General features: G+C 49.6%; 2 protein-coding genes across 2 annotated transcripts in view; one reads left to right on the forward strand and one right to left on the reverse strand.

Annotated features, from left to right (window-relative positions):
* The window catches only part of CPSF1 (cleavage and polyadenylation specific factor 1), a 39715-nt gene extending 37224 nt beyond the window's left edge, over nt 1-2491 (forward strand). Inside the window, exons 37-38 of the mRNA XM_081873987.1 lie at nt 507-645; nt 2273-2491. Of these exons, the coding sequence (XP_081730113.1) occupies nt 507-645; nt 2273-2320 (187 nt within the window). The 3' untranslated portion in view covers nt 2321-2491. The remainder of the gene's footprint in view (nt 1-506; nt 646-2272) is intronic.
* Nucleotides 2492-3389: 898 nt separating this feature from the next.
* Nucleotides 3390-24532, reverse strand: part of ADCK5 (aarF domain containing kinase 5) — a 24864-nt gene continuing 3721 nt past the window's right edge. The window contains exons 2-15 of the mRNA XM_081874340.1: nt 22526-22629; nt 22057-22206; nt 20964-21039; nt 19463-19663; nt 19115-19255; nt 18057-18170; nt 15754-15885; nt 13352-13435; nt 10791-10872; nt 8802-8880; nt 7984-8075; nt 5969-6227; nt 4615-4731; nt 3390-3823 (exon numbers count right to left, since the gene is read on the reverse strand). Coding sequence (XP_081730466.1) covers nt 3709-3823; nt 4615-4731; nt 5969-6227; nt 7984-8075; nt 8802-8880; nt 10791-10872; nt 13352-13435; nt 15754-15885; nt 18057-18170; nt 19115-19255; nt 19463-19663; nt 20964-21039; nt 22057-22206; nt 22526-22629 — 1746 coding nt within the window. The 3' untranslated portion in view covers nt 3390-3708. The remainder of the gene's footprint in view (nt 3824-4614; nt 4732-5968; nt 6228-7983; nt 8076-8801; nt 8881-10790; nt 10873-13351; nt 13436-15753; nt 15886-18056; nt 18171-19114; nt 19256-19462; nt 19664-20963; nt 21040-22056; nt 22207-22525; nt 22630-24532) is intronic.

A 24532-nucleotide genomic window follows, 5' to 3' on the forward strand; every position in this document is an offset into this window, starting at 1 on the left:
GTTTTTAATATTTATTGCTGTATTGTTTTTAACACTTGATTGGAAGCCGCCCAGAGTGGCTGGGGAAACTCAGCCAGATGGGCTGGGTAGAAATTATTATTATTATTATTATTATTATTATTATTATTATTATTAGTTAAAGGCAGGAGTCGGCAAGGTTTACCTCACCTGGGCTGGTTCACTTCAACAGAGATCCCTCCGTGGGCTGGATCGCGCACGCACCCGCAATTTCTGGCGTCTGCACAGATGTGATTTCCGGCACCAAGGAAGCAAGTCCCCGCACTGCGCCAGTTTAGTGCAGCGCACAGGGACTTGCCAAGCAGGCGGCTCGATTTGGGGGCAGCTCGTGGGCCGGTTAAATGACCCCCATGGGCCTTAGGTTGCCGACCCCTGGTTAAAGGATTACAAACCCCATCACCATTCCTGCTGCCTGCTGGAGCTGGAGTGGTTGAATGAGGCAGGGACCCCAGCACTCCTCTCACGACGTTCCTCCTGCCCCTCCTTAGGATGCTGCACATGGACCGGCGCATCTTGCAGAACGCCGTGCGCAACGTCTTGGACGGGGAGCTGCTCAACCGCTACCTTTACCTGAGCACCATGGAGCGCAGTGAGCTGGCCAAGAAAATCGGCACCACACCGGACATTGTGAGTGGGGAGAGGGGGAAGAGCCAGGAAGGCAAGGGTCCCCTCCGCTGGCAGGGGCTCCTTCTGGCTCCAGAGCAGACAAGGAACGCAAATAGCCTGACACAGTGCGCATCGTGTGCCTGCTGCCCTGTGAGAAAACCAGCCTCTCTCTCAAGGGAATTCTTGCCCCGTTCCTTGCAAAACTGCTTGGGTGGCAGGCAGCTCAAGCCAAGTGGCCTTGAGAGCAGCTTTTGCAGGAAATAAGGGAGGGAATCCTTTAGTTTTTATCAGGAGCATAAATCACTTATGTCGAGCTGGATTTGTAGCTGCTATTATTGTAATGCTTGGGCCTCTTCCACTCCCAGGTGGCTCTTGTGGCCTGTCAAGGTTGGCTAAGGCAGTGGTTCCCAATTAGCTAATGACTGAGGACCCCAGACCCCCTACTTTTGAAAATTTTGATAACTCTCTGCAAAGGCAGACAGCAGCAGGGTGGGGGCTCTGTGAAACTGCTGTACTGCGCAGTTTCCACTCCCCTCAGTTGAGCAGTTAACGGAGCCCACAGCTTGCTGCTGGCTTGTGTGAGCCGGCGATGGTGGGGGGCTCTGTTAAAGTGCTCCTCCCCCCAGCTGTAGGGAGCCCCAATGCTTGTCCTGCTCATATGCAAACCAGAGAAGCATTGGGCTCCTTCAGCTGGGGGACAGGCTGCCTTCTGAGGCACTGGAGCTGTTCAGCTGGGGAACAAGAGGCCTCTTCCACACCCCACACCCCAGCTGAGCAGTTCTGCGACGGATCAATACTCCTCGGCTCGCCCTTTAGCCTGAGAGGCATCCGGATCCGCTCCCCGTGTAGGGCTGGGCCATGTATCTTGGAAGAAGCAGCCAAGACAAATTCCAGTCATTGTGATATATCACCATATACTGGTATTTAGTTGCTGATAGATCACAATGTTGAAAACAAAGAATCGCCCAGCTCTAACGCTAAACTAAATAATCAGAGGGCGAGCTGTTGTGCTGATCCTAGTGGCAAATTGCTTACCTATTTCCCCTGCTGAACTTCCAAGATGAACCATGAACCCCCAAACTTATCAGGCAAGATTCAATGAAAACCCAATTCCAAGCAGTGGAAGACTCCTCAAAACCTGATAGTTGTTGAAAGCAATTAGAAGTTCTTTTCAGTTAAAAAGTAAAGAACAAGGGGAAGGGATCCCTTACATTAAAATAATAATGATAATGATAATAATGTGAACCTGCCCCGTGGAGCAACCCATTTGCATTCTCTCTCTCTCTCCCTCCCCACCCTTCCAAGAGCCCTAAGAAACTGTCAGAAGTTTGTGCCCAATCCCAGCTCACTTGCCATCCAGCAACTATTTCCCAGTTTTTCCCCTTCCAGCAAGCAAGCACTAGTCACGAGTAGAGGCTAGGTGATCCATGGATCACCATTGTGGCTTTCACTGTGCAATTAACAAGATAAGTGAGTCCCTGGCAAGGGATGGTGCCCCAGACCCCCATGGGCCCCTAATTGGGAACCACTGGGCTAAGGGATCTGTGCCATAATAGAAGACCGCCTTTCAAGGGGAAGTTCCTTGCAAGGGAGAAATTTCCCTCCTGGGCAATTCCTAAATGACCCTCTTTCCCCCTTCTGTCTACAGATCCTGGAAGATTTGCTGGAGATTGATCGCGTCACAGCTCATTTCTAAGGATTTACCTTCCCCCAACTGCGCCCCTTGATTTGGCTACAGGGGGCGGCCCAGCCTCCCTGTCTGCCCCCCCCCTTGGAACCCCAATGTTTGTAATGTCTTCCTGGCTGGGCTACAGGACTCTTTATCAGTTACGTGTTTTTATAAAGCTGGCAAGGATTTGTAAAGAAATTGTGAACTCGCAGTGATTGGGCTACCAGTTTGTGGAGCTGCATTGGCGAGATCTTGTGCCATGCATGGGTGGCGGGGGGGCGGTTGTAGTACAGAGAAGCTGGCTGCAACTCATTGCTGCTGTTGAGAAAGCAGGTGGCTGACCCAGCTTCATATATTTGAGACCACCTGCCAGGGTTTAGTGGTTCCTCTGTGTCCACAGGTGGGGGGGGGGCAAGAGAAGAAGAAGTGTTTGGATTTGGTATCCCACTTTATCGCTACCCGAAGGCGTCTCAAAGCAGCTAACAATCTCCTTTTCCCTTCCTCCCCCACAACAAACACTCTGTGAGGTGAGTGGGGCTGAGAGACTTCAGAGAAGTGGGACTGGCCCAAGGTCACCCAGCAGCTGCAGGTGGAGGAGCGGAGACGTGAACCCGGTTCCCCAGATTACGAGACTACCGCTCTTAACCACTACACCACACCACCAGAAACCTGTCCCAGGATTGCCTTTCCACAGTGTTCACAGAGTCGTAGAACAGCAATGCAGGGGTCACATCTAAAGCACCCCTGGCAGGCAGCCATCCAACCTGTGTGAAAAACCTCCGGAGAAGAATCCACCACCTGCAGCAGCCTACTCCTCTGCTGAACAGCTCTCACCATCAGAAAGTTCTTCCTACAAGACTCTGTTGGGTGCCAAGCTACGCCCAACCTCTTCACATCCAGAGAAACCCAATTTGCTTTGTCATCAGATGAACTCATTGCACCCATCTCCCCTGTGGAGCAAGTTGGCCAAAACAGGCCTCCCTCCCTGGTCTCTCTCTCTCTCTCTCTCTCTCCCCCAATCCATTCTAGATTAAATTTCAAGCTACGTGTGGGGGAGGTTCCCCATCAGCGTTTGAGCCAACAGAAGATACCAACAGAGGATAAAAACGGGGCATTTATTATCACAAGCTGTTTGCTGCAAGGAGTTGGGAGCGTGGCTCCAGTTCAGCCCTGCTGCTAGCAGAATCTGAGGTGCAGGAAGGCTGAAGCCCACCCTTGCGCTGGTTCTGCCTAACAGGCGACTGCAGAGGGGCTGGATCAGGTCCTGCATTTCTCACCGGTAATTTTTTTAATAGAAAAGTGGGAGAGCACCTTGTCCTCCTCTACGAGAGTGAAAAGCACCTGGTGTTGGATCAAGCTGGACAAGCCTTCGGCCATCCTCTGGCCTGCGGCAGAAGGTCGTAGCAGCAGCCGCTCTAGGCCTTCAGGAACTCGTAGATCTCCCCCGGCTTCTTGCTGTCCTTCAGGAAGCCAGCAAAAGCCAGGAAGCGCAGGACAGAGGTAGTGAGCTTTATGGCGGTGACCTGGAACCTGGTTTGGTTTTTTTTAGGGTGGTGATGGAAGAGAGACGAAAAGAAGTCAGCCAGTAACTGAGCCAGAGATTTGAAATACCACAAAACAAATGGAATACCGTGAAAATCCCTGAAACGAGAAGTAATCGACTAGAAACATTTTCTTAGGAAAATAAAATACAAACCTCATTTCACTGACCTATTCAGTTTCCTCAGAAGGAAAGAGAAAAATCATAAACCTTAAATGACCAAAATTCAAAAAAAAGGGGGTAGAACTCCCAAAAATTCTGCAGTATTATAATCCCAGCTCAACCTAGGTGAAGCAATGAGCATTAATAAAGGATTGAGGACTATTCTGAGGAAACTTGAATAGTTCAGTGAAACGAGGTTTGTAGCTGGCATCCCGTTAAGACTTTGTTCAATTTTAGGTTTTTCTAATTTTTTCCTTAAACTTTTTGATTTTTATTATTTAGTTTATTTTCATAAGATAATATTTCTAGTCGATTACTTCTCGTTTCAGGGATTTTCACGGTATTTCATTTGTTTTGTGCAATTTCTCGATTCTGTGACTTTTTTCTACAGAGTTTTGAAATTCAGCAGCCGTCATGAAAGCAGATGATGCTCGACTGTGACTCCTATAATCTCCGGCCAGAACAGCAGGGCTGGGTATAAGTCTTGGTCCAACAGCTAGAGAGCAACAGTTTGCATAAGGGACAGGGTTGGTTATTTAAATTGACTGGAGGTAGGCGTCGTTTGCCAGGGCTCCCAGCCCAATATCTGGGGGGGCACACAAACACACACACCCCATACCTGAGCGAAAACTCAAACACGAAGGTGTTCCAGGCCGCACGGATCCAGCGAACGAAGAAGATGTTGTTGATCCCTCCAGATCTTTGGCTAATCATGTGACTCCAGCATCTCACCGCACTTTAAAAGAGACAGACAGACACCAGAGTCTGAATCCTGGTGGTGTTTAGCGGGGGGGTTGCAGGGAGCAAGAATCACGCAGGGCATAAATTACTGTATTGATTATTGTAACTCACTCTCCGTGGGGCTGCCCTTGAGACTGACCCAGAAACCAGCGGGTGCAGAATACCATGGCAAGACTCCTTACGGGGTCTTCGCTGCGGGATCACATTCATCCAGTGCTATACCAGCTGCACTGGCTCCTGGTGGAGTACAGGATCAGGTTCAAGGTGCTGGTTTTGACCTTTAAAGTCCTATACGGCCTAGGACCCTCGTTCCTATGGGACAGCCTCTCCTGGTATGTCCCACAGAGGACCTTACGGTCTTCAAACTAAAACATCTTGGAGGTCCCAGGCCACAGGGAGGTTAGGCTGGCCTCAACCAGAGCCAGGGCTTTTTCGGCCGTGGCCCCAATCTGGTGGAACGCTCTGTCACAAGAGACCAGGGCCCTGTGGGACTTGACATCTTTCTGCAGGGCCTGCAAGACAGAGCTGTTCCACCAAACCTTTGGCCAAAGCACAGCCTTTGGAGATCCTCGTAGAACTCTGGCCCAGTGGTTGCCATTTGATCTTGAATTGATTTTAGAATATTGATTTTAGGATGCTGTGTTACTTCTATTTCTGTTAGCTGCCCTGAGCCCGGCTTCGGCTGGGGAGGGTGGGAAATAAATAAATTATTATTATTACAGTGGTGCCCCGCAAGACGAACGCCTCGCAAGACGGAAAACCCGCTAGACGAAAGGGTTTTCCGTTTTGGAGGCGCTTCGCAAAACGAATTTCCCTATGGGCTTGCTTCGCAAGACAAAAATGTCTTGCGAGTTCCTGCGTTTCCCCCCCCCTTTCCTCCCCTTTTCCTAAGCCGCTAAGCCGCTTATCAGCAGATCTGCTAAAAGCCGCTAAACCGCTAACAGCGCTAATCCGCTAAGCTGTCAATGGGCTTGCTTCGCAACATGAAAAAAACCGCTATACGAAGAGCCTCATGGAACGGATTAATTTCATCTTGCGAGGCACCACTGTATTATTAAAGGCATAAGAGGTGGCTGCTGGATCAGGGCGGGGGGGGGGACCCATCTAGTCCAGCCTCCTGGTCTCACAGTGGCTGAACTAGATGCCCATTCTGGGAAACCAGGATCAGAGCACAAGAGCATTCTCTCCTAGTGCTTTCCAGCCACTGACTCCAAGGCGTCCCACCCCCTCACCTGTGGGCCATGATGTAATATCGGTCCACTGGGGTCCCCAAGGCCACGTTGATGCCCCGAACGGTGTTGATGTTGCGGAAGACGAGCAGCATGGAGCGGGGCAGGTCCTTCAGCACCTGCATGATGCGGTCGAAGCGGTTCTTGGCCATGTCCTGCATGTAGGCCGTCTCCTCGCGAGTCAGCACGTTGGACAGCACCAGCTGAGCCATGTTGATTGGCCGCTGCAGCAGCATCTCACAGAACAGGAAGTAATCCTGGGCTGGGGGAGGGGAGGGGAGGGGAGGAGCTTAGGTGCCAAGGGCCACGCCCACGTGGACCACAGGACAACAGTGCAAAGGCAGGAAAAACTGTAGAGGCAGAAAGGGACTCCCAAGGGCCATCTGGTCTAACCCCCTGGAAAGCGGGAAGTGGCTCAAGTCAGATCTCGCCTCTGCCAGGAACGGAGGCCGGCAGCTTCAGGAAAGCCAGCCCATCTGCATCCCGGGGATCATAATAATGTTAAGGAGAGAAGCAAGCCTAAAGCTGGCCTCTCCAAAACAATTATTCACATTTTTATTCAGGGGTTCCGTTCCAAGTACAGTCATACCTCGGGTTACAGCCGCTTCAGGTTGTGTTTTTTTGGGTTGCGGACCGCCGAAACCCGGAAGTACCGGAACAGGTTATTTCTGGGTTTCGGCAGTTGCACATGCACAGAAGCGCCGAATTGCAACCCGTGCGGGTTGCGAACGTGCATCCCACATTGAGCGTCCACTGTATACACAAAAAGGTGTATTCTTCTAGGAGCAAACTCCATGGCGTAACCCTGTGCTGGGTGAAGGACCACATTCTTCCAATGTTCAGCTTTGCTGGTTAACCCCCTTTGGGGTTCTGTTATGAGGAAGGGAGGAAAACCCACATCCGCTTTCTCATTTCCAAATTAGCTAAGAACAGGGAGGAAATGCACACAGTACCTGTTGCCCTTACCCTCCATGGGAGCTGCGTGCAGAGAAGCTGTCTACCAGCTCCATCTGGTACGCAGGATGAGACCCTCCCTGCCTGTGGACTGTCGCCAGAGTGGTGCATGCTCTGGTTATCACTCGCTTGGACTACTGCAATGCGCTCTACGTGGGTCTACCTTTGAAGGTGACCTGGAAACTGCAACTAATCCAGACTGCGGCAGCTAGACTGGTGACTGGGGGCGGCCGCCAAGACCACATAACACCAGTCTTGAAAGACCCACACTGGCTCCCAGTACGTTTCCGAGCACAATTCAAAGTGTTGGTGCTGACCTTTAAAGCCCTAAATACCTGAAGGAGCGTCTCCACCTCCATCGTCCAGCCCGGACGCTGAGGTCCAGCTCCAAGGGCCTTCTGGCGGTTCCCTCACTGCGAGAAGTGAGGTTACAGGGAACCAGGCAGAGGGCCTTCTTGGTAGTGGCACCCGCCCTGTGGAACGCCCTCCCTTCAGATGTGAAGGAAACAAGCAGCTATCTGACTTTTAGAAGACATCTGAAGGCAGCCCTGTTTAGGGAAGTTTTAATGTGTGATATTTTACTATGTTTTATATATGCTGTTAGCCGCCCAGAGTGGCTGGAGAAACCCAGCCAGATGGGTGGGGTATAAAGAATAAAATAATACAGTGGTACCTCGGTTTACGAACTTAATCCATTCCAGAAGTCTGTTCTTAAACCAAAGCTATTCTTAAATTGAGGCACGATTTCCCTAATGAGGCCTCCCGCTGCTGGTACCCTTCCGCCATTTGGATTCCGTTCGTAGAACGAGATAAAGTTCGCTATCCAGAACACTACTTCTGGTTTTGCGGAGTTCGTAAACCGAATAGTTCGTAAACAGGGCTGTTCTTAAACCAAGGTACCACTGTAAATAATAATAATCAGCACCTCCCATTCAAAGAAACACAAAATCCATGGGGAGCATGACCCTCAGCCAGTGTGTGTGTAAAAGGGGAAAGATTCTACCTCCTGACTGGGAGACCCTTAAGGCTGCCCCCCCCCCAGCAGCTCTCAGCTGCCCCCTCACCTTTCACACCCAGCTGCTTGGAGTACATCTGCATGCCGGCATCATCGTGCAAGATGATCGCGTGCCACAGCTTGCACAGTGCTTCCCGTTCGCTGGAAGAGACAAAAAGAGAGAAAAAAATCACAAGAGCTTGCTTGCCAGGGAGCCAACACCGGGAAGGGCTTTTGGGGAAACACTGGCTCAAGATGGGACACCTGCTACCAATGGAGATATATCATCAGAAGAACTGGTCTCGTCTATGAGCTCGGCAGCTCAAACGGTCAATGCAAAACAACCCAAAATCCTATACGATACATCTTTATTGTCACTGTCCCATACAGAGCAACGAAATTGAAAAAATCTACGTAAGACATTCAAAACCCAACAAGCCTGCTATCCCAGCTATCCCAACCTGGTTAGCCCCCTAAAAACTCCGATACCCCATTTTAAAATACAACATACTCCAATACAGACCCCTTACAATGCGTTTAAAACCAAAATTGCATTTGGGTAGAAACTGTGTCTCTCAGGCAGCTAGTCCTAGTCTTTATACTGGACGTTGGTACCGCTCACTCTGGGATATAGCGATAACGGAGAAAATCACACGCAATTTGAGGTTTTGGCAAAACACTAGAACCTAACTCCCACCTGCTATTATAAACCGCTCTCTCTGTTTTTATATACGTTGTAAAATGGAATGAAAACTTATTTAGCTCCCCAAAAGGGGGGGGGGGGAAGAGGCGACAAACACCATATCCAAGTGGGATGCTATTGCAGCAGCCCGATACCCCCCACCACCCCGCCGCCCTGAAATTACTCAGGGCCTCGTGCTGACTTACTTCTCGTGAAGGATCTCGTACAAGCCGTGATCGAGGAGGATGAGCTGAACCTTTCCGTCGGGTCCCTTCTGTACCAGCACTGAGAGATGAGGGGAAGGAGGGAGGCAGGGGGTGAAGATGCGCCTCGCCTCAGTTATAAATAAATAAATAATATTTTTTAATTATTTATACCCCGCCCTTCCCGGTTCAGAAAACCGGGCTCAGGGCGGCTAACAACAAATTAATCGATGCAACAAAAAGCAGCATAAAATACAGTATAAAACGTGAATAACAATAAATTCAGAATTCAAAAATCAATTTAGGGGAAAAATTCATCCGATAAACATTAGAGGATCACCAGGGCTAGCTGGCTAAATTAGTCCTATCTGGGCCAGCGAGGAGACCAGGGGAGAATGAGCTGTGGGATCCCAGAGCGGGTAATCTTCACAAAAAGAAGAGGGGGAGGGAAGGAAGGTTATGGACCACGTTCTCCAGGAAACAAGGGAGGGGGGCACGGAAAGGGCCCCAGCAACTAAGTCTGGCCAGCTTCCCAGTTTCAGTTCTTTTCCACCAGCCCCAGGTAACCCTGCACAAGCTTCTTAGACAAGGTCAGAGCACCAGACTTTCCTCCCCCCCCCCCAGAATGCCCCCTCAGCTTCTTCTAGCAGCCCACACCAGAACCCCCATCCCACCCTGACCCCACACTCTGTGTCCATGTATCTCATCTCATCCTTTGGCCCGACAGCCACTACAAGCAGTCGGAGACAGGACGAGCAGAGCAACAGGAAGCCCGGCACGTCCATTTCCTTAAGACCATGACCCCTATGGGTCTGAATAGCTATCAGGATTATACATCATTTCTTTAAGACCTTTAAATTAAACTGCAGCTTTTAAATTAAAGTTCAAACTCTATGCCTTTAAGAAGGTCTAGGGGTTCTCATCTACCCCTTTAAGCGCATATAAAAGGTAATAGACTCACTTCCAAACTGAAAACGCACAGAAAAGCTCAAGATACACGTTGATCTACCCACACTTAGGTAAGGAATCATATGATTATAGGCTGCCTTAGAGTTTTTAATTTGACTCAACACATATTATTATTAATAAAAACAAAAAATTCCTTCCAGTAGCACCTTAAAGACCAACTAAGTTAGTTCTAGGTATGAGCTTTCGTGTGCATGCACACTTCTTCAGATGCACACTTCACATGCACACAAAAGCTCATACCTAGAACTAACTTAGTTGGTCTTTAAGGTGCTACTGGAAGGAATTTTTTGTTTTGACTATGGCAGTCCAACACGGCTACCTATCTGTAACTATTATTATTAATATTCATTATTTTCAGTTATCTCTGAGAAACGTAGAAAATAATAGGATATATTTATACGAATTCTTGAAACTTACACAACCCCTTAAAAATGAGGTAAGGAACCAAATGTTGTATAATACTGTTTTGTAATTTATTACTGTTTTATCATTTATGCTAATTTAGAATTTGAAGGTACTTTCATGTAATGTTTGATACTTCCAGCTGATGAAGGTGAATACATCGAAACAGGGCCCTGTCCTGGTTTCTGATCCATAATTGACTTCTGACTTCTGCTCAATGATTGAAACTAAGACCTTCATGTCGAATCTGACTATGAGCTAACATGAACTTATCTCTACTCATAAACTCTTATCTCTAATTCTGTAACAAATTATTGTGTTACACATATCCTTATGAGTTTGAGTTTGTAATCTCTGTTTGAGTTTGTAAGCTCTATTTGAGTTTGTAATCCTTGTCAGAATACATATTTTTGAATGGATTAGTTTTTGTTACAATTGACTATTGGTTTGCGAGCAGGGACCACTTCCACTACTGAAACTTACATTGGCCAGAGTTCTTGGTGTGCTTTTTTCTTGGTATATTTAATAACAAGAACTCCAACTTATTTAACGTTAGCTCCCCAATTCAGCCCACATGCCCCAACTAAGCCTGCCCTCTTCCCTGGCTGCAGCCCTCTGTACCGTTTCCTGGGTGGGGATCGGCATGGATGAATCCGGTGAGGAAGATCTGCTCTGCAAACGCCTGGACCAACTTTTGTGCGACCTGAAAGACAACACAGGAGGGCAGGATGATGGGGAAGCCCAGGCCTCTGCGTGAGCACAGGCAACCCCTCTCCACCCCCAATATTAAGAGGCAACCCCTCCCTCAACTTACCTAGGGGGCTGGAGGGATTACCTGGTGTGGGGGTTGCTAAGAGGCAAGGGGGGCAATGGAGGCGCAAAAGCCTTTCGGACTTTGGAGAGCTAGAGTTGCTGCATCAAGTTCATCAATTCTGTTGAATTAACTAAACTAAATGGTTTTAACCCAATAATGGATTACAATAGGAAGTAAAGATTAGAAATTCGTAACTGGGGGGGGGAGATATTGGTGTTATATAATATGAAATTGGGAACTGCTAAATACGTGATATGATGAAATTCGGATTGGAGGGTGTCGAAGAAGTCTTTTAACAATGTAAATATACCAGGAAATAAGAAGAAATAATTCTTCTTTCATTGTTTTGTTTTGTTAAGTGTAATGTTTTTCTTTTGTGTTTATGTTTTTGTGTTATAAGAGAAAACCAATATTTTTTAAAAAAATAAATAAATAAATGGTTTTAACCGGCTTTTGAATGTGCAATTCACTGTTCTGAACCTTACAGTGCTTTCATCTTTCTTGCTGGGTCGTGCAAACTGCTAATTCTGAACAATGCTTCCGATAGCGTGGGAAACAAAGGGGATGAGTTATGGAACCAAGGGGGGCGGCAGTGGTCCCCAAAAGTCTGGGAAGCACAGATTTGAATGCAAGGGAGATTTAAACGGGTGGGGAGGAATCATCGCTCAGGGACGGGGCTCATTAGTCTGCTTGCAGACGTTCCAAGGTGGAATCCCGGCCACCTTCAGTTGAAAGGAGCCAGGGATGGGGAAGACCCAGAGAGCTGCAGCTGCCCGTCAAGAGGAGACAACAGCCCAGAATTCTAGGGTTTGGAGGAGGAGGAAGAGCGTAGCATATAGTTTGGACCTGGAACTTCTGTGTGCAGAGAAAAGGGTGATGAAAAGGACATATTCCTGCTGGATCAGGCCAGGGGCCCATCTAGTTCAGCATTCTGTTGTCACAGCGGCCAACTGGGAAACCAGGGAGCAGGATTTCCAGCAACTGGGATTCAGAAGTATTGCTGCCACCAACTGTTGCTGACACCCAGCTCTACCTCTCCTTTAAACCAGAACCAGTGAAGGCGGTAAAAGTCCTGTGTGTGTGTCTGGAGGCAGTTGGAGGATGGATGGCGGCTAACAGATTGAGGTTGAATCCTGACAAGACAGATGTACTGTTTTGGGGGGACAGAGACAGGGAGCGGGTGGGTGTGGGGGATTCGCTGGTCCTGAATGGGGTAACTGTGCCCCTGAAGGACCAGGTGCACAGCCTGAGAGTCATTTTGGAATCACAGCTGTCCATGGAGGCGCAGGTCAGTTCTGTGTCGAGGACTACTGCAATGCGCTCTATGTGGGGCTACCTTTGAAGGTGACCCAGAAACTGCAATTGATCCAGAATTAGTCCACCTGCAGACTAATCCAGAATGCGGCAGCTAGACTGGGGACTGGGAGCGGCCGCCGGGACCACATAACATCGGTCCTGAGAGATCTGCATTGGCTCCCAGTACGTTTCTGAGCACAATTCAAAGTGTTGGTGCTGACCTTTAAAGCCCTAAACGGCCTTGGTCCAGTATACCTGAAGGAGCGTCTCCACCCCCATCGTTCTGCCTGGACGCTGAGGTCCAGCGCCGAGGGCCTTCTGGCGGTTCCCTCATTGCGAGAAGTGAGGCTACAGGGAACCAGGCAGAGGGCCTTCTCGGTAGTGGCGCCCACCCTCCCAGCAGATGTCAAAGAGAAAAATAACTACCTGATATTCAGAAGACATCTTAAGGCAGCCCTGTTCAGGGAAGTTTTTAATATGTAACGCTGTACTGTTTCTAACATTTGATTGGGAGCCACCCAGAGTGGCTGGGAAAACTCAGCGAGATGGGTGGGGTACAAATAATAAATTTATTATTATTATTATTATTATTATTATTATTATTATTATTATTACTGTGGAGGCAAAGCAAAGCCTTCCTGGCCAGTAGACTTCAATAGCCCTTTCCTCCCCTTTGAATTTGTCCAGTCCTCTATTAAAGTCATCCAGGTTGGTGGCCATGCCTGCCTCCTGTGGGAAGCCGTTCCACAGTTGAGCTAGGCGATGAGTGAAGGAGGGATTTCTCCTATCTGCCCTGAAGATTGCAAGATCCGCCACGGCTTCTACCCATCAGGGGAGCCCACACTGGCCTAAATGGAAGTCCAGCCTGAGCCGGCAGGAAGGCCGCTTCCGATTTCCGCATGAAATACGTATAAATACACTCCCTCCGAGGCCAGGAAGTGAAGATGCTGCTGCCTCTGGGGTGGTGCATGAAGGAGGCAAGCTGTTCAAACCAGTGTGGGACGGAGCCTCTGCTGTTGCCCACCCTTTCCCTCCGTCCTGCCCCCCTGGCGCTGCCCCTCCACCCACTTACGTCCTTGGCATGCAGGCCTCGCCTCTTGATGGCCTCCATGTCGTTGACTTTGCAGCCGTCGTAGAAATCAGCTGTCAGGACCCTCTTGGGGCAGAGAGAGAAAGGAAAGAGGACATCAAATGTAGCCAGAGAGCAGCACACACAGTCCTGTTTTGCTTTCCAACATGAGCCATGGACTGCTGAGGCCCCGAGAGGGAGAGAGATCTATTATTATTATTATTATTATTATTATTATTATTATTATTATTATTAATTTTTCGGTTTCACAATTTAAAATACTAATTTTACACCCTTAACAAATCAATGACTTCCCTTCTTCTCCTTCCACAGTTCATTTTATGTATCATAAATCCCTGCATATTTTTCAAAAACTGTACCATTCAGTATTCCATTATTGCATCCATCAAAACTTACCCTGCTGAATTTATCTTAATGCAGTCAGCGTTCTCAGCTGTACACAATTATTTCCCATATAGTTGTCCAATCTTCTTTAAATGGATCTGGGTTTTGGGCCCAAAGCCATTAGGGGAACGGGACTCGCTGGTGACCCTTTTCCCACCTGCCTTGCCCCACCTCCCAAAATATGATTTGTGGTGTAATTGTGATGGCTTATAGGGACGCAGGTGGCACTGTGGGTTAAACCACAGAGCCTAGGACTTGCCGATCAGAAGGTCAGCGGTTCGAATCCCCGCGATGGGGTGAGCTCCCGTTGCTCGGTCCCTGCTCCTGCCAACCTAGCAGTTCGAAAGCACGTCAAAGTGCAAGTTGATAAATAGGTACTGCTCCGGCGGGAAGGTAAATGGCGTTTCCGTGCGCTGCTCTGTTTCGCCAGAAGCAGCTTAGTCATGCTGGCCACATGACCTGGAAGCTGTACGCCGGCTCCCTTGGCCAAGAAAGCGAGATGAGCACAGCAACCCTAGAGTCATTCACAACTGGACCTAATGGTCAGGGGTCCCTTTGCCTTTACTGTGACGGCTTCCAGTGTTATTTTTTATTGCACATAAGCCACTTTGCGACTCATGCAAGGGAAATGCAGCACAGATACAGAACAAATAAAAATAAAAATTCTATTTCCACAGAAAATAAAATAAAATAATAATAGAATAGAATAGAATAGAATAGAATAGAATAGAATAGAATAATAATAATTTGCTTGCCATCTAACTGGGTTGCCAATCAGAGAATTGGAAGGGTGCCCCAGAGGTCATCTAGCTCAACCCGCTGTAATGCAGGAGTCACATGCAAATATTGGGCAGTCCTGCTCAGGTGTTTATGGGGACACTACCTGGAACCCCGAGAAGATGTAATGCGGCAACAACCCGAAGCTGGTATTCCCCCCCCACACACACACACACTAGTGGAGAAAATGTACTTGTCTCAGGTGTGGGGAGGTTGTGTGCACAGAGGGCAGGCGGATTCCCCAAGCTGGTGCCCTCCAGTGTCTCAGGCCACAACTCCAGCAGGGCTGCCTGATTGCTGATGCAAGTTGGAAACCAAAACCCCTGGACCAAAACCAGGTTGGGAATCGCGGAGATGCTCTTTCAGCTGGCATGGGGGTGAGTAAGAATACAGCCCCCCCCCCCAATGATTTCACTCCTTTGGGCTGGAAGTGGCCAAGTTCCATCCCCAAACTCATTCATTTCTCTGTTCCACCCACCTCCAGCCATCAGTTGGAGGGGTGCAAATATCCAGAGTGCGGGGGTCACGTGGGATTGCTATGAGTAATTATGAAAAAGCCATTGCGTTGACTGGGTTTCATTCATTGACAATAATTTCTGATCGAATCCCACAGGCCTCTCCACCTCTGCCATTTGCTTTCTCTACGCCTGACAGGCACGTATAAGCATTCTGAAACACAGGCCAGTTGCTTCACCAGGCATCCTCAGTACATAAAGATAGTAGGTTATTTGATGTAGTTTAATCTTTAGATAGATCTTAAGGGCCAGGAAGAGAGTTCACAAGGAGATGGCAAATACTGCCATCCTGTTTATTCCTGTCTATGACCTCCGGGGTTTTGCTGAATGCCTTCCTCCTTTTATTCCTATTTTATTTACTCTGGACTACTATGCATGCTCAAGTAGAAAATAGTTTCTTTGTAGTTAACAGAATTTCTTCTGATCTGACTTTGTCCCACGTGGGGTTTTTTGAAATCCTCAGAGGAAATCTGATTGGTTCTTACGAACACTGTGTAAAAAGTTCTTTTGTGAATAAAACGACCTGGGCCGAGGCGTGGAGAGGAATTATTACGACCTGGGCACCTCCTCCCAGAGTTTTGCTGGCCAAGCCTCGTGTGTATTCTATTGATCAGATTCCAATCCTTCCTTGCTTTGGCTCTTTTATACACAAACACACAGAGACACCTCCCTCGCCACCACATCCTGCCGCCATGCGCAGAGACGCACCTTACTGCTTCTCTCCCAGTACACCCGAGGAACCACCACAAAGTCAAAGTGCTTCAGCTCCTGGGCGCAGCGCTCCGAATTGCGCGCCTCGTTCTCAAAGTCCAGCTCCTGGGCCAGCGTGTCCTTCAGGTCCTGGGGGGCAAGAAGGGGAGCTTTGAAGGGCGACCAGGAAGCGTTACGGGAGGGGCGTGTTATTGGGTGGTTGTTTTTATTCTGATTATATAAGCTGTGATTTTTTCTGTGAGCCGCCCTGAGACCTCCGGGTATAGTTTGAAATACTTTATTGTCACTTGTACAACTTGTATACAGTGAGATTACACAAGCACCCCCCACTCAGCTCTCTTAGTCTTAATTCCCCTCGTTTACTGACACACACACACACCAAACTCGAAAGTCAGTTGCCCTGTTGTTAGCTTTTCATTCAGCAGACTAACAGCCCACGGATAGAAGCTGTTCTTTACCCTGTTGGTGCGACTAATCCTGCTTCTATATCTTCTGCTTGAGGGCAGGAGATCAAGAAAGTGCCGGCCAGGGTGTGAATCATCATCCCTGAGAATTTTCCTCATGTTCTTCCACTATTTCATCCAGCAGATTCACGGGACAGCCCATAATATCTTGTGCTGTATTCCCCACCCTCTGTAGGCACCTCCTATCCGTTGATGTCAAACCAGCGTCCCACACCGTGATGCAGTAGGAAAGGACACTTTCTATTGTGGACTGGTAGAAGGAGATCATCAAATGTTGATTGGGCGATATATAAACTCAATAAATAATAATACAGTGGTGCCCCGCAAGACGAACGCCTCGCAAGACGGAAAACCCGCTAGACGAAAGGGTTTTCCGTTTTGGAGGCACTTCGCAAGACGAATTTCCCTATGGGCTTGCTTCGCAAGACGACAGCCCATAGGGAAATCTCCGGGACAGTGGGGAAGCGCAGCTCGTCTTCCCCGCTGTCCTCGGACCTCCTCCGAAGCCTGGCGGCGGGGCGGGGACACCTCCTCCCGCCGCCGGGCTTCGGAAGGATGCCCCGATGCCGGGCGGCGAGGCGGGAACGCCTCCCCCCGCCGCCCGGCATCGGAACGATGTCCTGAAGCCGAGCGGCGGGGCGGGAAAGTCTCCCCCCGCCGCCCGGCATCGGAATGATCCCCCGATGCCGGGCGGCGAGGCGGGAAAGTCTCCCCCCGCCGCCCGGCATCGGAACGATGCCCCGATGCCGAGCGGCGAGGCAGGAAAGTCTCCCTCCGCCGCCCGGCATCGAAACGATGTCCCGATGCCGGGCGGCAGGGCGGGAAAGTCTCCCCCCGCCGCCCAGCATCGGAACGATGCCCCGATGCCGAGCGGCAGGGCGGGAAAGTCTCCCTCCGCCGCCCGGCATCGGAAGGATGCCCCGATGCCGGGCGGCAGGGCGGGAAAGTCTCCCTCCGCCGCCCGGCATCGGAAGGATGCCCCGATGCCGAGCGGCGGGGCCGCGAAGCCTTGGCGCGCTGGCAACTCTCCGCAAGGAGCGCTCCCGCTGCTTGCGGAGAGGTCCGCCTGTCCTGGACCTCTTCTGAAGGCAGGCGGGGGCAAAAGTCTTTGTCCCCCCTGCTTGCCTTCCCAGGGGCTTTTAAATCGCCCCGGACAGCGGAGAAGTCCTCCACTGTCCCGGGCGATTTTAAAATGCCGCCCGCCAGAAGAGGTCGGGGGAAGGCGGTTTCCATAGGAACGCATTAATTGATTTTCAATGCATTCCTATGGAAAACCGTGCATCGCAAGACGAAAAACTCGCAAGACGAAGAGACTTGCGGAACGAATTAATTTCGTCTTGCGAGGCACCACTGTACTAAAGCCATCCAAGTTGGAGGCTGTCACTACTTAAGAAAATAGGAGGATCAGGCCTCACAGGGGCCGACCAGATGCCTGTGGGAAATCCTCAAGCACGACCTGAGCACAACACTATTTCCTATTGTTCCCTATTATCCGGAATTCAGAGGTAGAGTGTTCCTTGGCATGGAGGCTCTGCTATCCCAAGAGACCTCCCTAAGAAGAACCCTGCTGGATCAGGCCCCATCTAGACCGGCATCCTGTCTTCACAGTGGGCAACCAGAGGCCCCAAGGGAAAGCTTGCAAACAGGATTCGGGTGCAAGAGCCCTCTTCCAATCCTCTGGCTTCCAGCAACCGGCCTTCAGAAGCCTTGCTGCTCCAGGGAACATTCCTTCCACCCGCCACTTCTTCTAATTCGCCCCCCCCCCGTGGCGATCAGTGGGGGAAACAGTAGGGGAACCACCCACCCACCCCCCAGCTAAGAGCCCCGCACGGCGACCTTCAAGACCCAGCTGAACCCAAAGCTAGGGTGCATCAGCGCCACGATCTGCAGCAGGAACTCCAGCGTGCGAATGTCTCCGTCAAACCGATCCCGCAAGTCAATGTACTGGACCTACAAAGGGGCGGAAAGGGAGAGACTGGGAATCAGGGGCGACAGAACCCCACAGATGCCCCACAAGGCCTTCCGAGAGCACAGTGGTACCTTGGTTCTCAAATGCCTTGGTTCTCAAACACCGAAAACCCGGAAGAGTTCCGGTTTTGGAACATTTTTCGGAAGCTGAATGTTTGATGCAGCTGTTGGCTATCGTTTCCAGGGCGCCTGCACCAATCAGAAGCTGTGCATTGGTTTTCGGACATTTCAGAAGTCAAACGGACTTCCGGGACAGATTAAGTTTGGCGCTTTTGTTTTTGCTATTTATTTTGCGTTTTTGTTTTTGTGGCTTTTTCGGTTAATTTGTTTTTGTGACTATGTGGAGCCCAGTTCAGCTACTGATGGAACGATGGATATGGATAAAGGCCCCCCATTCAAACAATGACTATCATCAGTGCAGGTAAGAAAAAAATAATTTTAACTTTTATCATCTACAATACTAGCTTGTTTATTGGGTTACAGACACTTCAGGTTACGGACTCCGCTAACCCAAAAATAGTATCTCAGGTTAAGAACTTCGCTTCAGGATGAGAACAGAAATCACACGGCAGCAGTGGGAGGCCCCATTAGCTAAAGTGCTGCTTCAGGTTTAGAACAGTTTCAGGTTAAGAACGGACCTCCGGAACGAATTAACCCGAGGTACCACTGTACATTGATTATTGCTTTCATTTTATGGATCAATGGTCTCATTAGATACTAAAATTAATGTTAAATTGCTGTTTTTGGGGTTGTTTTTAAAAGTCTGGAACGGATTATTCCATTTTGCATTACCTCCTATGGGAAAGTGCGCCTTGGGTTTGGAACACTTTGGTTTTGGAACAGACTTCCGGAACGAATTAAGTTTGAGAACCAAGGGACCACTGTAATGGGGGGGGGGAGGGGAGGGATGCAGCACAGCCACGGACCTTCACAGCCACCGGGGTGCCGTCATGGAGCTTTGCCCGGTGCACCTGGGCTAAGCTGGCAGCGGCGATTGGCTGGTAGTCGAATTCCAGAAACAGCTGGTCCGCCTTGGCTTTGAAATCCTCCAGGAAGAGCTCGTCCACCTGCAGACGACGACACGTGGGGAAGACGCTTAAGCCGGCTTTGCCCAGCCTTGGCCGCTAGAGAGCTTGCTCATTCTACTTATTTATTTCGCAAGAGTCGTTCGCCGACCGATTGTAAAAAAGCAAAGCAACTGATTGAAGCGGCTGGACTGCAGCTCCCACCCAGCCGAGCCCGCGGTGGGAGGAATGGCAGCAAACTTGCTTTACCTCCTTGTAGCCGCGGGTGAGGGCGCGGTCCTCCAAGGTGCGCAGGGTGTTGATGTACTCGGGGGGCAGGAGGTGGTTGAAGGCGCACAGGCCCTGGCCCAGCTTGATGTAGAGGCCCCCGTTCCGGATGGCGCCGCGGACGATGCTGTCAGCTGCCCGCTGGTGGCATTCCGAGAGGACGGTTTTGTACCCTGGGCTGTTCTGACGACAGGGAAGAGGGGGAAAGGGGTCAGAAACTGGCGGCCCTGAGGGTGGGGCAGGGGGTACGCCTGCAGCCCTCTGGATATGGCGGGTGGACTCCCGACATCTTGGAAGCTACCTTGAGATCCTCAGTCCTGTATACCTGAAGGAGGGTCTCCACCCCCATCGTTCTACCCAGACACTGAGGTCCAGCTCCGAGGGCCTTCTGGCGGTTCCCTCACTGCGAGAAGCAAAGTTACAGGGAACCAGGCAGAGGGCCTTCTTGGTGGTGGCACCCGCCCTGTGGAACGCCCTCCCACCAGATGTCAAAGAGATAAACAACTACCTGACTTTTAGAAGACACCTGAAGGCAGCCCTGTTTAGGAAAGCTTCTAATATCTGATGAATGATTGTATTTTAATGTTTTGTTGGAAGCCGCCCAGAGTGGCTGGGGAAACCCAGCCAGATGGGTGGGGTATAAATTATTATTATTATTATTATTATTATTGGCCAAAAGGTGGCATTTAAACCGTTAGATATAGCTCGGTTGGTCTGAGCTCCCCCTGCCCCACTGAGACCCGACCCTTCTGGGCCTCCCAAGGCTGCTTGGCAATAATAATAATAATAATAATAATAATAATAATAATAATAATAATAATAATAATTTTTAAAATTTATTTATACCCCACCCTCCCCGGCCAGAGCCGGGCTCAGGGTGGCTAATACCAGTAAAATTACAATAAAAACATAAGGGGGGGGCGGAAGCAATTTAAAATACAGGTTAAAATACAATTTAAGATGCAGCCTCATTTTAATAGTACAGTCATATCTCGGGTTAAATGTGCTTCAGGTTGAGCGTTTTTGAGTTACGCTCCGCGGCGACCCAGAAGTAACGGAACATGTTACTTCCGGGTTCCGCCGCTTGCACATGCGCAGTCAAAATGACGTCACACACATGCGCGGAAGTTGCGAATCGCAAGCCGCGCATGAACAGACGCGGGTTGCGTTCGCTTCTGGATGCGAACGGGGCTCCGGAACGGATCCCGTTCGTATCCAGAGGTACCACTGTAGCCCATAAATCAAAAGCATAAGGGGAGGGAAATATAAGGGTCAGACTGAGTCCAAACCAAAGGCCAGGTGGAACAGCTCTGTCTTGCAGGCCCTGTGGAAAGATGTCAAGTCCCGCAGGGCCCTGGTCTCTTGTGACAGAGCGTTACACCACGTCGGGGCCAGTACTGAAAAGGCCCTGGCCCTAGTTGAGAGCCAGCTGGGTTCCTTTGAACGGCTCAGAGCTTCAGAGAGAAACAGCAGGGAACTGTACCTCGTCCAGGCCCCGCAACGAGATGTGATGCGTCCACCAGTAATCCAGGGAGATCTGGATTCCCAACTGCAAGGACCTTTGTGAGAGAGGAAAAGGCAGGTTACCCTTCTGCACCTGACAGAATTAGTAGGTGTTTCTTCTGGTCTGCTGACAGGCCTTAAACTTGAGCGGGAGAAAGATCTGTCCATGCAAATTCAGGATTCTACATGGGATGGGCTATGGCCATCTGAATCATCTTAGGTCAGTCTTGGTTTACGTGAGAGTGTGTTCTTTGAAAATCCTATAAGGATGGAACGGAACAACATGGCAACTTGCCCACAGAACTGTTGAAAGGGTTATGGAAAAATAGGCACTTTTCTCAGCTATGGTGGGACTGCCCACAGGGATTCAAATTCTGGGCAACGGATTGTCGAGAAATGTCCGAAATACTCAAACAACTCACTGCAACTTCGCCGCAGCTCTGTTTACTGAATCTATGGGATAATCAGCTGAAAGGGTTCAGCTCTCAGAAGCTATTGACATGGATGCTAATGGCTGCCGGAACCTCAATTGTCCCCAAATAGGGGGAAAATTCAGGACTTGTGACTTTCACTTTTGGTATAGTCATACCTCATGTTACATTTGCTTCATGTTATGTTCTTTCAGGTTACGTCCTGCGGCGACTCGGAAGTACCGGAAAGAGTTACTTCCGGGTTTGTGCATGCGGAGAAGCGCAAAAGAACGTCATGCGCATGCGCAGAAGCGGCAAATCGCAACCCACACGTGCGCAGACGCACCACTGAGGGTTGCGCTCTTTTCATGTTGCGAACAGGCCTCCAGAACGGATCCTGTTCACAACCAGAGGTACCACTGTAAATATATGCGGACCTCAGCATCGCCTGAAAAAAGGAACTTAGGACCCCTCACTCTCAGCCAAACGTCCCTCCCTTGCAGGATTGTTGTGAGGCTAAAAGGGGAAGGGGAGAACGAGGGACAGCCACCTTGAGCTCCTTTGGAGCAAAGAAGGCAGGATGTAAATGCAATCAATAAATTAATTAAACAAAATCCCTCCCTCCCAGGGAAAGGGGAAAGGAAAGAGCGTGTCGCCAGCCACCTGGTAAAGCGCCCCAGTCCCTCGACCAGCAGCCTCATCCTTCGCCGTTCCGGCGTCTCGGCCATCCAGTAGCGGATCCCAGCTGCGAGGGGGAGGCCCACGGACAGCCCCAGGAACGCCTTCTTCAGCAGCCCCCTCTGTCGACGAGAGCTGCAGTGGGGCAGAGGCGTGAGCAGAGACCCACAGCACCACCCCTCAAACACCTGGTCCTCATTCTGCACAGAAACCTCCCCTTCCCCATCCATTGAAAAGCAAAGCACGTTAAACAGCACTGCAGAGTTGGAAGGGACCCCCCAGCGATCATCTAGCCCAACTGGCTGGGGACACCTGCATGGCAGTGGGTTGGACTAGATGGGCTTTGGGGTCCCAGCCAGCTCTGCCAATCTGCAATGGCTTTGGCCAATCTGGCAGCCTTCGGGTGTTTGGGACTACCAACATATGGATTCCTAAACATCTGGAGGAGGTATACCTGGATGGCTGGGAATCGGAGCGCTGTCTGCACTGGGGGGCAGAGATCAGCCAAGGGGTCTTCTTGCGCCGTAAGAGCAGTAGGTGAAAGCGGCAGATCTGGACCTGAGGAATAGGAGGGGAGAGAGAGGCCTAGAATGGCTGAGAGCCCCAGGGAAGGTAGGTCTACCCTAATAATAACAACAACAACAACAATAATAATAAATTTTATTTCTACCCCACCCTCCCCAGCCAAGGCCGGGCTCAGGGCGGCTAACACCCGATATAAAAGCAAATTGATTAAAATACAACTTAAAAACAAGATTAAAATACCGTATTTTTCGCTCCATAAGACGCACCTGACCGTAAGACGCACCTAGTTTTTAGAGGGGGAATGCAAGAAAAAAGGGATGCATCCTAGGCTCTGCTCAGAGCTCCCTTTCACAAGCCGCGCGGAGCGTGTGTGCGACGCTTTCAGGCTCTTCCCCAAGGAGGGAGAAGGGCAGCCCATCACTGACGGGTTGCCCTTCTCCCGCCTCGGGGAAAAGCCCCCAAGAGCCGCACACACGCTCCACACGGCTCTTTAAAAGGAGCACGGCTCTTGTGGGCTTTTCCGGGAGGTGGGGGAAGGGACAGAGCTTGGCTAAGCCAGAAGCTAGAACAGCGAGAGGGAGCGCTGAGCAGTGGTCGCTCTCGCTGTTCTGGGTTCTGTGATAGCTGCGCAGCCTGCATTCTCTCCATAACACACACACACACATTCCCCCCTTACTTTTTAGGAGGGGAAAAGTGCATCTTATAGAGCGAAAAATACGATACGACATTAAAATATTAAAACATTAAAATACAGCCTCATTTCAATGGAAACTCAAATCAAAAACTTTTTGGAGATGAAAACGTCAAGTCTTCACCAAGGCCAACTATCCAGACTGGTCCTATGTGGGCCAGAAAAAAGCCAGGGAAGTCCCCAAATAGGAGTTCTATCACAGAAAGAGAAAGGAAAAAGGAAAGAGGGGAAGGAGATCAAGTTGATTTCAAGCCAAAGGCCAGGCGGAACAAGTCTGTCTTACAGGCCCTGCGGAAAGAAATCAGATCCTGCAGGGCCCTGGTCTCATGAGACAGAGCGTTCCACCAGGCCGGGGCCAGTGCTGAAAAGGCCCTGACTCTGTTTGAGACTAATCTGACTTCCTTAGGGCCCGGGACCACTAGGGTGTTGCTATTTATGGACCTTAAGGTCCTCCGTGGGGCATACCAGGAGAGACGGTCCCGTAGGTACGAGGGTCCTAGGCCGTGAAGGCAGCCCAGTTTTCGGGGTGGATGTGGGTGCAAGCAGTGTCAAACCCAGTTCTCCGAAGCCAAAAGAACAGCCTGCGCTCTCAGATGGAAACTTGTGGGCACATTGGTTAATTTTTTTAATGTATGCAGCGACAGCAGCAAGAATATTGCATGCTCGAAAATGGAAAGAGGAGAAGGTTTCGACAAAGGAAGAATAGCCAATGGAGAGGATGGATTAAGCAGAACTGGCAAAGCTAACAGCAAAAATGAGAGCTCGAAATGGCAAAAAAGGGAACCTTTTGTAGAATAGCTGAAGAAGCTTTTATGTGTTTATATGCCTATCACACTTTTAAACTTAAAATCCATTGTTGTTGTACGCCAACCTGACTGGAAGAATCCACGACCAGAAAGAAGAGCAGAAATAAGAATAGTGGAAGAATTTTAAAGAATATTTGGCTAAATATTGTAACATAAGATAAAGAGAAATTTCTTGGAAGTAATAATTAGGCTTAGGGGTAGAATAAGAATATGTTGTTCATAAATATTAAGGATTAGAATATTAATAAAGAAGAAGTCAGTATATGAAAGAAGTTAATATTATTAGAACTATGAATTTGGAGAACTGCTAAACTGGTCATATAATGAAATTCAGTTAGATGGGATTGGAGGAAGTCAGTTATCAATGTAATGAAATTAGGATTTGGAAGTAAAAATCCATTTTTATGTGTGTGTTTTTAGTGTGTATTTATTTTTTTCT

The sequence above is a fragment of the Podarcis erhardii genome (genome assembly GCF_964252035.2).
Source record: "Podarcis erhardii genome assembly, chromosome: 8".
Classification (NCBI taxonomy): Eukaryota; Metazoa; Chordata; class Lepidosauria; order Squamata; family Lacertidae; genus Podarcis; species Podarcis erhardii.